Genomic DNA, 15,067 nt, shown 5'->3' with positions numbered 1-15,067 from the left:
ATCTACTAAAAATGCATTCCCCTCCAATTTACATAGGAGACCATATTTCTCATCAGCTTCTCAAGATACTAAGAATGTCTATTCTAATCTGGATGTCAAGTAAGTGATGCTGGGGTCTAAAACTGAATAAAACTTACCCTTTCACAGGACAGCAAACCTTGAGCAAGGTCTTGCAGTCTGTCAGAGTCTGAGAACTTCACCTGGACCAGGACATGCTTAAAGTTCTGCTCTTCCAAGGCACAGAAATTGCAAAGATTCATCATTATATAAAAACCAACGATAGTTCCATGTCGTGGCAGAACACAGAGGGGAACCAAAAGAGCCTAAATCCGACCAGTGGACTGAACTGTTCTGCAGAACACCCTTCCCATGAGCAACAGGCAAGTTGAGCACTCACAGCTGGTGAAGGCACTGCCCCACTGTTGTAACACACCTAGGTGTTATCCTTGCTAAGGGGGAGCACCTGGAGCATCTGTCTTTCTCTGAGGGTCCACAGGGAAAAAATCTAACAGGGAAAGTCCCTGCCAGGGGACAGCACTGGGGCAGGAGACTGCAGAGTGGTGCAATGGGAAGCAGCACAGCAATGACCACGGCGTGTACAGTGAGGAGGAATCCTCGGATCACCCTAATGCTGGTTCTCATTGACCACTTCAGCTTCTTTGATGGACTGGTTCACCCCTGCTTTACACAGCACCACATCTTCTAACGTTACTACACACACCTGCTTGGGAACAGAGCTCAGCACTGCCCTTCCTTCAGGCTTTCAGAGCAGCCACCACAAATCACCTTCAGGGAGCGACCTGCTCTCAAGTAAGGGAGAGGACAGCAGGATCCCTTCCAGAACACCCTCCTCCTCTTCCTCCCCCATGTCCTTGTGCCCACTTCACCTCAGTGAGTCTCTGTGGCCCCCCCAGCAGGACGGGGAAGCTGCAGAGGCAGCACTGTCAGTGAGTGGAGCAGCACAAGGTCCAGGATCGCCCTCCACCCCACCCATCACTCCCACTCCCAGGTGGCTCAGTGCAGATGCCGGTGGACACTCACTTTACCTGCACTTTAAGTGACACCCTGTGGCTGAGAGGCGGAATTACGGGTGACCATTCCTTCAGTGGCACCGTCCCTGAGGTTTTGGGACAATAAAGAGCCGCTGAAACCCAGCGAGTCGCAGGCAGTGTCGGGTGTTCAGTGACTGGCGAGAACAGCCTGATTCCACCTTCCCCATCGCTGTTTCAGAGCTCATCCAGCTTGGCTGGACGGAAAATGGGTCATAAGGCAGAACAAAACAAGAAATCCACATCCACAAGAGAGTGCCCGCCCCAGATGTAACTGGGTGGGATTTTTCCTCTCATTTTGACACGGTGAGATGAGGATTTCCTGTTCTGTCTCCCTTTGCAATATATTTAAGTCTTTCCCTTCCCCATATGTTCCTGAGCCATTTCCCTCTTCCACTCCTCCCCTGGCTCCAGCAGCACACGACTTTGCAAGTATCATCTAATTCGGAACTTGTGGGAAGAAATGAACCTCAGTCCATCTGTCTGCCAGCTGGTAGTTGCTGTCAGCTTAGAAAACTGCTCACTATCTCATTCAAGTTCCAGAGAGGTAGATGGGGCAGCTGCCTTAGAGAAAAGAGTCACAGAAGCCTCCAAAATAACGTGGCCAACCCTGTTATTTGCTGACCCTCCTGAAGGCCCAAGGTTAAGAGCCCTCTCCAAGATGTGTCATTGCTCAGGTCTCACTGACTTCAGAGGAGGATCAGGTAGGCTTGGGGTAGAGCAGCAGCGATTCCTGGCTCTGGGAAATGGGTGAAGTCAAAAAGTCAAGGCTAAACTGAAGAGAATTCCAATCAGGTACAACAGGATCACAGCAAAGCCATCACCTCATAACTTACCAGCAAAGAACGAAAATACTCATCAGTGTTTAACCTGGAGAAAAGGTCCTTGAACATTTACTCAAGTAACATTAACAATCTTCTTATTTTGCTACATGCAATTTACTTGTACTCTGTGCTGAATGAAGAAATCACACTCTTCACACAATTATAGTAGCGGGAGACAGAAAAACGGGTTCTTTACGTTCCTCCTCTTAAATACTGTTTTCAACACTCTTCTCCCAAACTGCAAAATCAGGGCGATCTCGTACCACAAATTGTGCTTCACAATGGAAAGAACATTAAAAAAAAAAAAAAAAAAAAAGAAGGAAAACTTGAAGGGAAACAAGTGAAGCATCTCTGTGCATGATGGAAATCAAGAGCCTCACACTGCTGGATTTGTGGAAGATGTGTGCTTTTTGTGCTTCTCTTGCTAAAACAGGAAGAGAAAAAGAAAAAAGATGGTTGAAGTCTTAATCTGGGTACTGCGCTATATTGGAGACAAGCTGACCTAATCAGCTGCAGATTTGATCTCCTCAGAGAGAAGCTTTACGAGCTTAAAAATTGTGTTTTATTTGCTCCCCCAGAATTCCAATTCTGGCCTTCTTTTTTTTCCACTGCTGTGTTTGTTTCTTTTCTCATCCGTCTCCTTCCTTTAACTTTCATGGGATGAAAGCTGACTCCCTAGATGAAAATACTGTTTTGGTCACCTCAGAATGGCTAAAACTTGGCTACTGCAAGGCTGCAGGCTATTTTTATTTTTTTTTTTTACAGTCTTTTTCTGGTGAGTTCATAATTAAAATTGGCTACAAAGCATTTCTCCTTATCCCGAATCTTGTTTTGTCTTTAAACACTGGGATAAAAGCCTTCTGGATACATAAGAAGGTTATAGAAAAGGGATGAGGTGGGAATAGCTTTAGGGCTTCACAGTATGCTTTTCAGCCTGAAAACACACATGTATGCCCATGATGGGCATTTTATTTCTCTCCAGTAAAGCTGAAAGGCCACCAGCAGTTGAGGAGTCTCTGTCTTTCACAAGAGGACTTGGCTTTCAAAACTGCACCCTTTAGAAATCAAGCCAGAATAACCTCTGGGGAAAAAGTCAGTCATGTGAATGTGATCAACAGAAGTGCTCAGGACACTAAAATATATGAGATAGAACACAAGTGAAAATGTTAATTGAGTCCATAGGCCAGTCATGTATAAAAGTGCACATTTCTGGAATTATCAGGACAGGTCTTACCCACACAGCACGAACAAGACTCTGGGGCCAATGATTTCCTAGCAAGGGTCATGTTTTACGTGCAGGCTGAAGCCACTACTCCAGAAGATCTCTGAACAATAATTATTCAGAAGGAAGAGCAGCAGAGGTTAGATCTCCATGAAAGAATGGTTGTTTAACCTATGAAAATTAGCTCTTTTGCTCTTTAAAAAATTAAATCATCTCTTTAAACCCTTTCAAAAGCGGGGAGATGAGAATCAGAAGAGCATTAATTTACTTCTTCACCCTTCCATCAGCATAGAAAAGATCATTTCCCTCTGTTCAAGATGAGGCAACAGTGAACTGCAGGAATTTTTCTTTCATTGTGGAGTAAGACATGTTAACAGGTAAAAATGTGATACTTGTGTCAGTGGCTCTTTCTCCCATGTCCAGTTGCCAAGTCACCAGCCCTCTCAAATCGTCCTCAGCAAGTTGTAGTGCCAAGCAAAGGGTGGTGCACACACCCTCAGAACAAGGAGTAGGGAAGGAGGAACAAAATCCCCATCCTGCAAGGTTAGCAGTGCCTGTTTTCAGCAGCACAGTCCCTGGACAAGGTGAGGATGCTTTTCACAAACACTCATCTGAAGTGGCTATTTCAGTCAAAAAGCTTTCCTACACTGAGAGAGAGAGGGGGATTTGCAGAGCTGTAGAGACCTTTTGTTGCTGTTGATCCCAGAAGCATCTGATCTCAGTCCCCAGGGGTGGGTCCAGTTCAGCTCAACAGACACTCAGGGATGAATTCAGCTGCCTAAACATGGGCAGCAGACCAGCTGTCACTGAGCATCTGCAACACCTCTGGGGCCTGGAAGACAAAAACCAAACCTGCACAAGGCCTGGGCCCTCTGAAACATGAACCAGATATCAGCCAAATTACCCCTGGACATATCAAACACCACCAGAGCTCCTGCAGGGGCTGCTGAACTAAGCTGAGCTGAGTAACTCTTCAGGTTTTATTCACTGTTAAGACCTCCACTAACTTGTATTAGAGCTTAAATACTCGAATTAGCTGTTGATACTTGGAAATACCCAGATTTGTGTGTCTTAGCCTGCAAGACAGAGACTTTGCAGTGATTCCAGCTCCTGCCTGAGAGCAAGGGAGGAGCCCACAATGGATGGGTCTCAACCCTTCTGCTACACCAGGAGTTGCAGACTCAAATCAGTCAGCTGAGGCTACAAAAGTCAATCCTTTTTGTCCATCAGGCAAACATTTAATCTTGGATTTTCCCATTGCAAAGCGCAATTTGTAGGGAAAGAGCTAATGAGGGCATGCTTCAGCCTGTAGCATGTTTGCATGTATGACAACTTCTTAGCAAGCGGCAAACCCAGACTCATTGCAGTCCGTTTGTTGAATTAATCAAGCTTCAGGATATCCTAATGAGCGAATTGTTTCCTAGAACAAGAATAAAAGCTTCACGCTGTCAAAGCATAAATACATCTAGAGGGCAGCAATGTTATTGTCATTTTTGGCTAAATATAGAACCTGAGCAGAGACAAGTGCACAGTCACACACTGCATCAGCACAGACACTCTTTCCTTTTTTGTTGTTGTTGTCTTTTTTTTTTTTTTTTAATTTTTGTTTCCTTTGAAAATAGTGCATAAGCTTGTCTACAGAACTGCAAACTTGTAAGTGGAGGGCATAATTTTCAGATCCTTGGTCAAAGAGCATTTTGTCTATATTCACCAATCATACTGCAAGGTAACCAGAGAGTGATTTGTCAACATGACTTTATTTCCCAATCAAAGAGGGAGGGGGGAAAAAAAAAAATCACCAAAATAACGAAGTGTCAGGGGTGGGAAATACTCACAGATTGACAGACTTAGTTCTACAAATCCAGCTGAAACTTATCTGAGTCACTCAGCAGTTCCCAAGGGACACACACAGAAACACAGGCACAGAATCACCACGGGAAGTTCTTGCAGTTGGAATGGAAATATTTTACGCACACAGTTTGTTCTAGAGTGGCAAACAGAGGGGATTTTTTTTTTTTTTAGGTACCAGTTCTTTCTCTTAAGTTTTTTGCCTCAAATACTCTTTCATTAAATTTTGCTGGCATATTTCAGGGTTTGATAGCAATCCCCCTCTGAGCACTCAGAGGTTCTGAGCTAGAGAAAACATCAAAGCAGGAGAGGTGAAGAGATGGACACAAAGCCAGGGCAGGTTCACCCACAGCCTTTGATGAGCTGATCTGTGGAGGAAGCTTTTTGTCACATTTTGTCCTGAATTCCACACACTGTGTGCACAGAGACTACAATAAGGTGCCCCATGAGGGTCAAAACTTTGCCATGGATCAGCATCTTGTTCTTCCCTGAGTCTGGAATAAGCTTTTCATCCAGTCTGGTCACTTCCCAGTCTGGAATTGATGGTGTCTACAGTGCAAAAGCTTTCCCTTACAGGGAATGCCACGGGGTTCATTGCCTCCAGCTGCTGAGCTACTTTTAGGAAGTTGGTGGGGACTTGGAATATTTGAGAGACTAATTTCCAAAGCAAAAAAAGAAATCACTGAAATGGATCCAGAATTTCCATACACATTCTAACGAGGAAAAAATACTCAAAGATGTGCAAAACCAATGTAAAAATATGCTGCAGTTCCTAGAAGGTGGCAGCTCACAAACACAGGATGCCTGACAATATAATAACCAGCTGAATTACAACCTGGAGCTGGATAAGCCCTTAGTAGAAAAAAGACATTGCAAGGTGCTTTTTTAAATTTGTCTGATTTTGCTCTCTCAAAAAAAAAAAAAAAAAAAAAAAAAAAAAAAAAAAAAAAAAAAAAAAGCCAGCACAAAACACACCATCATTTCTCCCTCTGCCTCATCAAAATGCAAAACAAAACAAGGCAAAACTGCACTGCATGTCCTAGGCAGAAATCTAATGTTGATCCAAGCCATCTCCTGATCAGACCTTCATTTTGAGCTGTATTATTCACCTCTGAGATTTGCAAGATCCATTTCCCGCTTTTTATCAGTTTTCTGTGCTTATTTTATCCTCAGCACAGGGTGCACAGATGAGATTTTCAGCACAATGAGCCTCATTACAAATGGTCCCCCCCTCGTCACCCACAAAGTAACTTGGTGAAATCCAGCAAGCAGTCAGGGCATGGCAGTATTCGACTTTCCCAAACTCTGGATATGTTCTAATTACACCTTTCAAACCCCCAAAGGGATGGCACCTCTGTATCTGAACCTTAACCTGCTTTTCCAAGCCTTTATCACCAGCTATTCCCAAGATCGTACAAGTTGAGCAAATTTTGGCATCCTTCCCTTTGTTTTCTGAGCTACAGCTTGGAGGAACTACATAAATGAAAGAGTCCAGGATCAGCTGTAAGTGGCTACAGTGGCTTCAGTGTATTTTAGTTCGATTGCACCCCATACTCTACTGCATCTGGGCACCACTCATGCACATACATTTCCTCAGCAGGACTACTCACATTTTGTGTTGGAAGGAGAAAGATGTCCATTTCCCCAGACTATGGCAAAATAATGCTTCAGCATTTCAATAACACATTTGCATCAGCCTTTAATTGAATTAATTGTTTAAGAGTAGAGAATTTAAGGAAACGTACTAGCGCTGCAATATAAGCATTACCCAGCAATGAGAAGGAGGGGAGCAGGGAGGAACTTTAAATCAGGTCATTCATGAACTACTGAAAGCATTAACAGAGTTTATAAAAACAAATTGAGATACTCATGACTTTCTTTTCTTCCATGCATAGGAAAAGCATTTAAATTCTCCTCACTGTGTTTATGATATAAATAAGGAAGCCTCCATAATGCATTTTTTTTTCTTTCCTTATGGAGAAACACAAATCAGGCAAAGGAAACACTGATATTTCCCACCAAAAAAAAAAAAAAAAAAAAAAAAGGTAATGGAAAAATAAAAGGAAGCCACAATTGTTTGAAGTACCTTTTCTCTGGCTGTTCTTTCAGGGTCTGTTCTGATACACTTGCTCTTGTCTGAGCTGCACTTAATCCTCAGAAAATTTATTCTGGTCTCAACTGAGACTTGTAAAGGTAGTGAAATATCTGCTCTTATCAAAGACAGCATCACCCACCCCGTCCATGTTCCCACCTATTTTATTGCAAAGAGCACAGGTCAGAGAATAGAGGGCTTAAGGATGATTTTGCAGTTCCCTGAGTGAACCTCCTTACTCTGCTCAAACTCTCAAGTGGCAGAAGCTGGTCCCTAAGAGCAAATTTGTCAGAGAGCTCTGTTTCACACAGCAAATACACCAAACTTTTGGCTACTTATCTGACCCTTGACACCTGGAGCTGGGCAAAGAATAGATTCACCCTTAACAAATTAAAAAAATCACATCTAAAATGTCAGGGTCATTCTTTTACGGGACTTAGGGAGAATAGCCATCCCACAAAATTAACAGTACCTGCAAATGAGACCATCAACACCCCAGCAACGGTACAGAGAAACACAGAGTGAAATGTCCCTACAGTCAAAAGCACACTGAATAGTCTGAAAAAAAAAAAACGAGTGGCGAGCAAATGGGCACACATAGTCGGAACTGATATGTTTAAAACTCCCGGTGAAAGGTCCAAACAGCACTGACAGGCAAGGGAAAGGAAATGAGTGCCTCGGTCTGACAGCCTGAATTATAAATTTTTAGTGAGTCATCAGGATTGTTTACCTCGAAGAATAAAGCACCAGTTCCAGGAGATTTCTAAGGAGCCCCCGTGCTCCCTTGCTTTGAGTATTATTTGCCTCCTTATTTCCTCTCCTGTTTCCCTTGCAGTGCTGATGCAGCCACTCCAGCCTCACCAGCCAGTGGCTGATGAAGTTACTAAACAGATTCCAGACCTCAGCCTCCTGATTGTTACACACAACTTCCAGCCTGGTTTGTCCCCCCCACCGCGTTCACACAAACAGCGCCAAAAAGGGACAGTCCTCTCAAAATACAGTTCTCAGGTGATAAGCTTAAGTACTTGAGGAGCCAGAGGATCTTTAATTATCCAGATGGCTGAAGCACTGCTACAAACACTGCTACAAATACATCTATACAGCTATACATAGCTACACATGCACAAACACACAGCACAACATACCCTCCTTAGACTGCAGAGCATATTTTTCCCCAGATCTACCTAAATACACTTAAGTAAAGGGGAAACAGTGTCCACAAGTCTGTGCCTCTGAGAAATCTGCATCATTCCAGGCAGGAATTTTGAATAGACAGGCTGGAATGTGGAGGAAATGTTGATTCCCAGACAAACAATTTTTTTCTTTCTTTCTTTTAATGGAAAATATATTTTGGGTCTCCCCAGGCTCCTTCTCAGCACCAGATCTGCGGGAGAAGGAAAGGAGTTTGTACTTACTCGTGGTGTTGTATTTGATCCCGTTGAAGAATTCCGGGCAGGGTCTCTCCACCAGTTCCCCCGCGGAGGTTCTGGGCCAGCAGGTCCCGATCTGATCCGTGGTGGCATTGCAGTAGGGACCTTTGGCGTTAGAGAGGGAGACAGAAAGGGAGAAAGAAGCAGTTGAGGAAAAACACAAAAGCGACACACTTTGCATCACAAAACAAACCGAATCCCGGCACTCCAAAAGCTTTTCCGAGCCCTGCACCAGGTAACATTTTCCTACCATCAAAGCCCAGGAAAGGGATTGAGGAACTCTCTAAAAAAGTCTCTTGCAAGCGATCCAGGAGGCTGCAGTTGACATCAAATTCTTCTAAGATGAACTGAGATATGGTCACATCCATTATTCCCCCCGGGACTGCCGGACTGGATGAGGGTCCTTCCCCCTTTTCTGATTTTTTTTTTTTTTTGGGGGGGGTGTGTGTGTGTCCTCTCCTCTCTTGCTTTCTGGAACTAAATGCACATCAAGCTGCGGACACCCTGCAGTCTCGTGTGCGAGAGAGGCTCTTCCTCGCAGGCGTGCTGACAACTTGGCTCAGAATCTGCGTCTGGCTGAGCAGTTCAACCCTCCGAGCTCTTCCCCGCTTTAAAACAGCGGCTCGGGAACCAATGGGATCAGGCTGAGCCCGGAGTGAGGGGCTCGTGTCTCCTCGCCGGCGTCCCTGGAATCGCAGCTCCCCCGATGCCGCCTCACTTTGCCAGACCGATGTATTGCTGGATCTTCCTCCCTCCCTCCCTCCCTCCCTCTCTCTCTCTCTGCCTCACACACACACACACTGAGGCACAGAGAGACAGTTTTATTGTCAGCTCCGGGGATGAGCACTTTTGCAAAAATACTCGCTCGCAAACCGAAGCCAGGGAGAACAGGAAAAGCCATCAGAGCAACCGAACTCCTCCGGCTTTTTGTGGAGCGCAGCAATTCCTGCCTCCACGGCGTGGAACTGAGGATGAACAGGGATGCCTGGACAGGGAGGGGGAGGAAGGGACACAGTCCAGCAGCTGCAGTACAGGATCCTTGAGAAAGGATCCTGCGGGCCTTGGGAAGAAAGAGAAATAATAAAAAGCTGGGATGAGGGAGATGGTCCGACAGAAGGGAGGCGTCGGAAGAAAGGAATCTGGAGTAATCATAGAATCACAGAAGGTTTGGGTGGGAAGGGACCTTAAAGACCATCTCATTCCAACCCCCTGCCCACACCTTCCACTAGACCAGGTTGCTCCAAGCCCTGTCCAACCTGATCTGGAAAAAAGGAATCGGGAGTAAAAACCCACAGAAGAGGCAGAGTGGGGAGAATAGAGGAGAGCTGGGAACCCAGCCTGGGAGAAGGCACAGGGGCAACACATCTTTGAGCCACTCACACAGATGGGATGGGGTGGACAGTAAGCAGGGCAGGGCATGGAGAGAAGAGGAGAGTTTTGGAGCCATGAATGGATCATTCAGGGGACAAGGAGGAAAAGACAGGCCAGTCTCTCATTTTCCACTGGCAGGAAGGAGTGAGGTTTTCAAAAAGGATGAGCACCCAGACTGGGGAAAAAGGGAAGAGCAAAGGGTTTGACAAACTGGGGTTCATATGGAACAGGATGAGAAGGGTCTGCAGAAGGGGAAAGATGAGAAGAAGTTTGGAGGGAGCTGCCCAGATGGTTGGTCATCTTTTGGGGAATCAAAGCTCACTAAAGTAAGAACTGGGTGAAGTTCTGCACTCTGGGACATGTTGAAGAGAGCATGTCCCTAGCTGAGACCTAACCAGCCCTTCTGACTTGCTACATCAGGATATGAGGAAATTATTAAAAAAAAAAAACAAAAACCAAAACAAAAACAAAAGTGTTCAGATCTTGCTGAGGAGGATCATTTAGGATCACAATTCAGAAGGGAATAGAAAACTGACATGTGAGGGAGTAAAGGAAGGTAAGTTATATGGCAGTAGCAGAGATGAATGTGAAAACAGAAGGCAAGGACAACAAAGAAGCTTTGACAGAAAGAAATGCATCCAGAAATAGGCTGTTTCAGTCTGTGTTCACAGCTTTAGAATGGACATGGTGCTTACACTGAGATCAAAGCAGTGGTACAGCACTTCCTACAACATCTGTCTCCCACTCTGCAATGGCTTGGACTTTCCCTTTATTCATATTTAAGATGGAAGGGCTTTATTCTTTTGAAGGACCAAAAGAATTGTGGTATCCAAAGAGTGGAAAAATAAAAAAATAACTGGGTTAGAACAACAAATAAATTAACAACATGCACTGAGGAGAGAACTAGCCAGGATGTTATTCTGCCATCTGGGAATCTGGAGATTTTTAAAACATTTTCAGATTGCAATGGCAGAGAGGGGAGGAGTGCAAATGTGGGTTTGGGATGAGTATTTTTGTTTTAAACATGTGAAAACCCACAAACATAACAAGTGCACTAACTCTCTAGACAGTGTGATATTCTGAGACAAGGGAATGCATCTGTTTCACTCTCTGGAGCCATGATTTCCTTCCCAAGTGAATGTTCCCAAAACTGCAACCCTTCTTGAGAAATCTCAATTGCAACAAATTAACCCTTCTAAACACCGCCAGATCTCTTTGTCCCACACATCTCCAATCCCCAAAAGCAGGAAAGAAAACTTCTTTAGCATCATTCCTGTAACCTGACCACCACCAACATACTGGTTGTCTTTAAATGGGGCTCTGAGGGGAAAACCCTGTTTTTAGAACTTTCAGGAGCAGAGGATAAAGGGTGCTCTAAACCTTTAAGCAATTCACAGACATCTAATCCCACCAAGTATCCTCAACTCTACACTTTAGCTTTCTTTTCTCCTTCCTGACACTGTGCAGCTGAGTTCAAAAAATTCCTTTTTGTTCCTCAAGCAGAGCCCCTTTGTGATGGATTTGAGATCTTCAGGCATTTGAAGGTGCCCAATGGCATCCCTGAGCCCAGTGGCCATTCCCAGGGAGGCAGAACTGAGCAGTGAGTAAGGCACTGCTCCGGGATGTTGGTAAGATTATTTTTTTTTCTGCTTCTGCTGCCTCTCTGTAGGAGAAAAATCACACAGTCTGGCCAAAAGTCTTCATTTCTCACCTACTGTCTGCTCTGTCTATTTTCACACACAGTTTGTGCTGCACATTGGAATCAAAATCTTGGTTGGAGGCTTTGGGCACTAGAGTTTCCTGAATTTTTGGAGGAATACATCACTTAATAAACTACAAAAAGAAAGGCAGTTTCAAAAAAAAAAAAAAAAAAAGGCAACTACTTTTAAATTTGGTCCATGTTTCAGGTTCCTAAATGCTGCCTTGTATTTTCCAGCACAAACACTTGAGGATTTTTCAAACCGCTAAATTATTACAGAGTTGAACACTGAGCTGGTTTTCATTTCAAATTTGTTCTTTATAGTGGTTAACACCTGAAACAATAGCCCTAAATTAAACTAAATGTTTTTTTCAGGACTAAGAGAATGAATGATTTCTTCATTTGAGTGGGAAGAGCTAGAAAATCTTTGATCTAAACTGATCATTCCCTCCATCTTTTTAGTTCAAACTTTAGAAAATCAGAAGCAATATGTATCATACAGATAATACTACTGGGTTGCACATATTTAATAAACAAACAAACAAAAAAACACTCCAAAAGTAAATAGAGAGGGGATAAACAAATAATCCAGGAGTGTGGATGAAGAAAATTATTTATTGTTCATCATTGCACAAATCAGCAGCATTCTCTAATAATCACTTACCAGTTCTAGTGGAACCTCTTGATGAAAAGCTGCTTTTGCAGCTTTCCCTGCTTACAATTAACCACCCCGTCAAAGTTTCCTGGGTCTAGTCAAATCCTGACCGTGTCAATTTGACTCATGTGACTGTGAGAAATGTTGTTCTTTATACCAGAAGCAAGTACAATTAAGTGAAAGGTTGACAGAAATACCGTGGCTGCTGATCCTCTGCCGATGCAACACCCCTTTGTGGTGCACATCATATAAATCACCACCAGGTCTTGCTGGGCAGTAGCAGCAGAGATCTGCCTTGGAAATCACTGAGCATCCCAAGAACTTTGTGCCTGGCAGGCAGAAGAACTTTGTTAAGTTAAAGGTGGTTTTGTTCCTGTGTGGTGGTATTTGTCTGGATGTGTCTGCAAGACAAATTCACGACCCATCTGCATGAGAACACCTGAACACACAAGGTTCTGGAGGTGAGCAAGACACACAGATAAATATGTCAACACATGCCCAGCTCAGCAGGGCTCTTTTGCAGAAGAGATATTAAAAAGTGACCTCCAGCTCTTCTAGGAAGGCAGTGAGCTCTGCTCATAAATGGCAATGGAAACCTTTTGTATGCCAGCCCTCGCCACTGCTGCACAGCTGGTTTCCTCATCTTCAACCCAATCCAAGCCACAGCTGATAGAATTAGCCAGAGCACAGCTTTCAGTTTGCCCTACTAACAGTGACTAACGAGGATGACGTTGTGCTGTTTAACCAGTAACACCAAAACTCAGCTCTGTGCAGACTCAGGCAGCACCATCATACTTGTCTGGGGAGGGTGGAAGTACCTCCACAACCAGGTGGCTGCTGCCTGCTCGTGTCTTGCCAGAGGCACCTCTCCTCCTCAGACACTCAACTTCCACAAGATCAAGTGACCACTGTATGTTTCAATATCCAGGATGAGTACTGGGGAAAAAAAGAAAAAAAGGGAAAAGGGAAAAAAAAATAAATAAAAAGCCCTAAAACAAACAAAGAAACAAACAAAAAAAAATCAAAAAAAAAAAAAAAAAAAACCACAACAAAACCCCAACAACAATAACAACAAAAAAACCCCAAAACAAACAAACAAACAAAAAAAGCACCAGTTCTCTCCACTAAAGTGACTGTTTCATCACTCCTGTTCTCTGTCCATTGATGTGAAGAGCTCCTGCTTTCCAGGTACAACAGTTCCTCATCTCTTCTGCTCTGGGCAGAAGGCTCAGGGCAAGAAATGCACGTGGTCTGTAGAACAATCTGGTTACACCAAACCCCTTGTGCTACAGCATCGCTGGCTTTCAGGATTTTTATCATATCAATATGGAAGTATCACGTGGAGTTGTGGTCCCAGTGGTGGTTTTTTAGGTCTCTTTCTTTTAATCCAGGTAAATCCACATCCGTACTCATCACCTAACATTATAAATTGGTCTGTTAACACAGTCATAGAATCATAGAATTAACTGGGTTGGAAGAGACCGAGATCATCAAGTCCAACCCTTGATCCAACCCCGCTGTGGTTACCAGATCATGGCACTCAGTGTCACCTCCAGCCTCATCTTAAAATCCTCCAGGGACGGTGAATCCACCACTTCTCTGGGCAGGCCATTCCAATACCTGATCACTCTCTCTGTGAAGCACTTCTTTCTAATATCCAAGCTAAACCTCCCCTGGCAGAGCTTAAGCCCGTGCCCTCTTGTCCTAAAGTGATAAACTTTGTTACGTTTATCACACCCTCAGTGAGGGAAAGACTCAGGTACATCTCAAATAAAATATTCGCTACCCTCCTTTTGATGGGACAGCGAGGAAGATGGAGAACGAAGAGGAGGAGAAAGAAATACCTCTCATATTTGTGGTAATGAAATCTTTAAATCCTTAGAGGACAATCAAGAGGCAGAATTAAGCTTGATGGCAGAAATACAGGGTCGTCAACTAATTGCTCATTCAGCCCAGCTGCTCTGCTTTGGAGTTTAGTGCCTCACTCTGTCTCTACCACTACATCTTTGTTACCTCTAAATATGAGGCAGGAGGGTTTCAAATGTCAGACTAAGCCTTTTATCATCTTCATTTTATGTTTTAAACGTGTTCCCTTGTAACCCTTGATTATTGCAACCACCTTTCAGCATCTGACTTCGAAGTCAGTGGGACTGTTCAGCTCGGTAAGGAATGCAAGACCATACACCTAAAGGAAGGTACTAATTTACCAAAGTGGCTTCTGAACCAAAAACTTGAAGGCCCTCCTTCTCAACATGCACTGCAAAACTGGGCTGACTGCACTTTCAAATGCAGGGACAACATGACCATTATCTGGTAGAATATTTATCTTTCCTTCCTGTTCCAGGTATGCTGGCAAGGGATGCAAACAGAAGTTTCAGAGTGGGAACAGGACAGCCCTCAGACCACGGGGAGCAAGAGAATTCAAGCAGCAAGAGACTGAGGACAGCTTGAAGATCTCCACAGACAGTACAGCTCCAGAGCTGCCATGGGAATGTCATACGTGCCTGTCTTTGCCACACTGTGGCTTCCCACCACAAATTACGCTCTGCTGCAGGAGTAGACTGCCAAAAAAAAACCCCTTCTCAAACTGAGAACTGCACTTCTAATCCAAATCTGGTCCTTACTGCCTGTACTTGAGATTTACACAGAATGTGCAGAGTTGCACGTTGTTGTATGTGGAGAAGATGATCAGACACAGATAAATCCAGATCTTTGTTTCAGTTGATTGACTCATTTGTTACAAACAGGAGACGTTCTTTATTGCTGGGAATGACTCTAGTGAGCAAAGATAAAATTAATAAATGCAAGTTCTGTGGTGATAAATCTTCACAGCTTCATTGATGTTAGAAAATATTTACTGGGGGTGTAAAAAGATTC

General features: G+C 44.0%; 1 protein-coding gene across 1 annotated transcript in view; it reads right to left on the bottom strand.

Moving 5' to 3' along the window:
* The window catches only part of LOC114069474 (corticotropin-releasing factor receptor 2-like), a gene marked incomplete at its 3' end in the record, with an annotated part of 116,882 nt that overhangs the window by 65,471 nt on the left and 36,344 nt on the right, over positions 1–15,067 (bottom strand). The window contains exon 3 of the mRNA XM_027906284.1: positions 8,451–8,570. Coding sequence (XP_027762085.1) covers positions 8,451–8,570 — 120 coding nt within the window. The remainder of the gene's footprint in view (positions 1–8,450; positions 8,571–15,067) is intronic.

Source organism: Empidonax traillii, unplaced genomic scaffold (genome assembly GCF_003031625.1).
Source record: "Empidonax traillii isolate 1590-97213 ecotype Southwest subspecies unplaced genomic scaffold, ASM303162v1 scaffold1270:size203758, whole genome shotgun sequence".
Taxonomy (NCBI): Eukaryota; Metazoa; Chordata; class Aves; order Passeriformes; family Tyrannidae; genus Empidonax; species Empidonax traillii.
The sequence above is the reverse complement of the archived record's forward strand: the minus strand, read 5'-3'. Positions and strand labels throughout refer to the sequence as shown.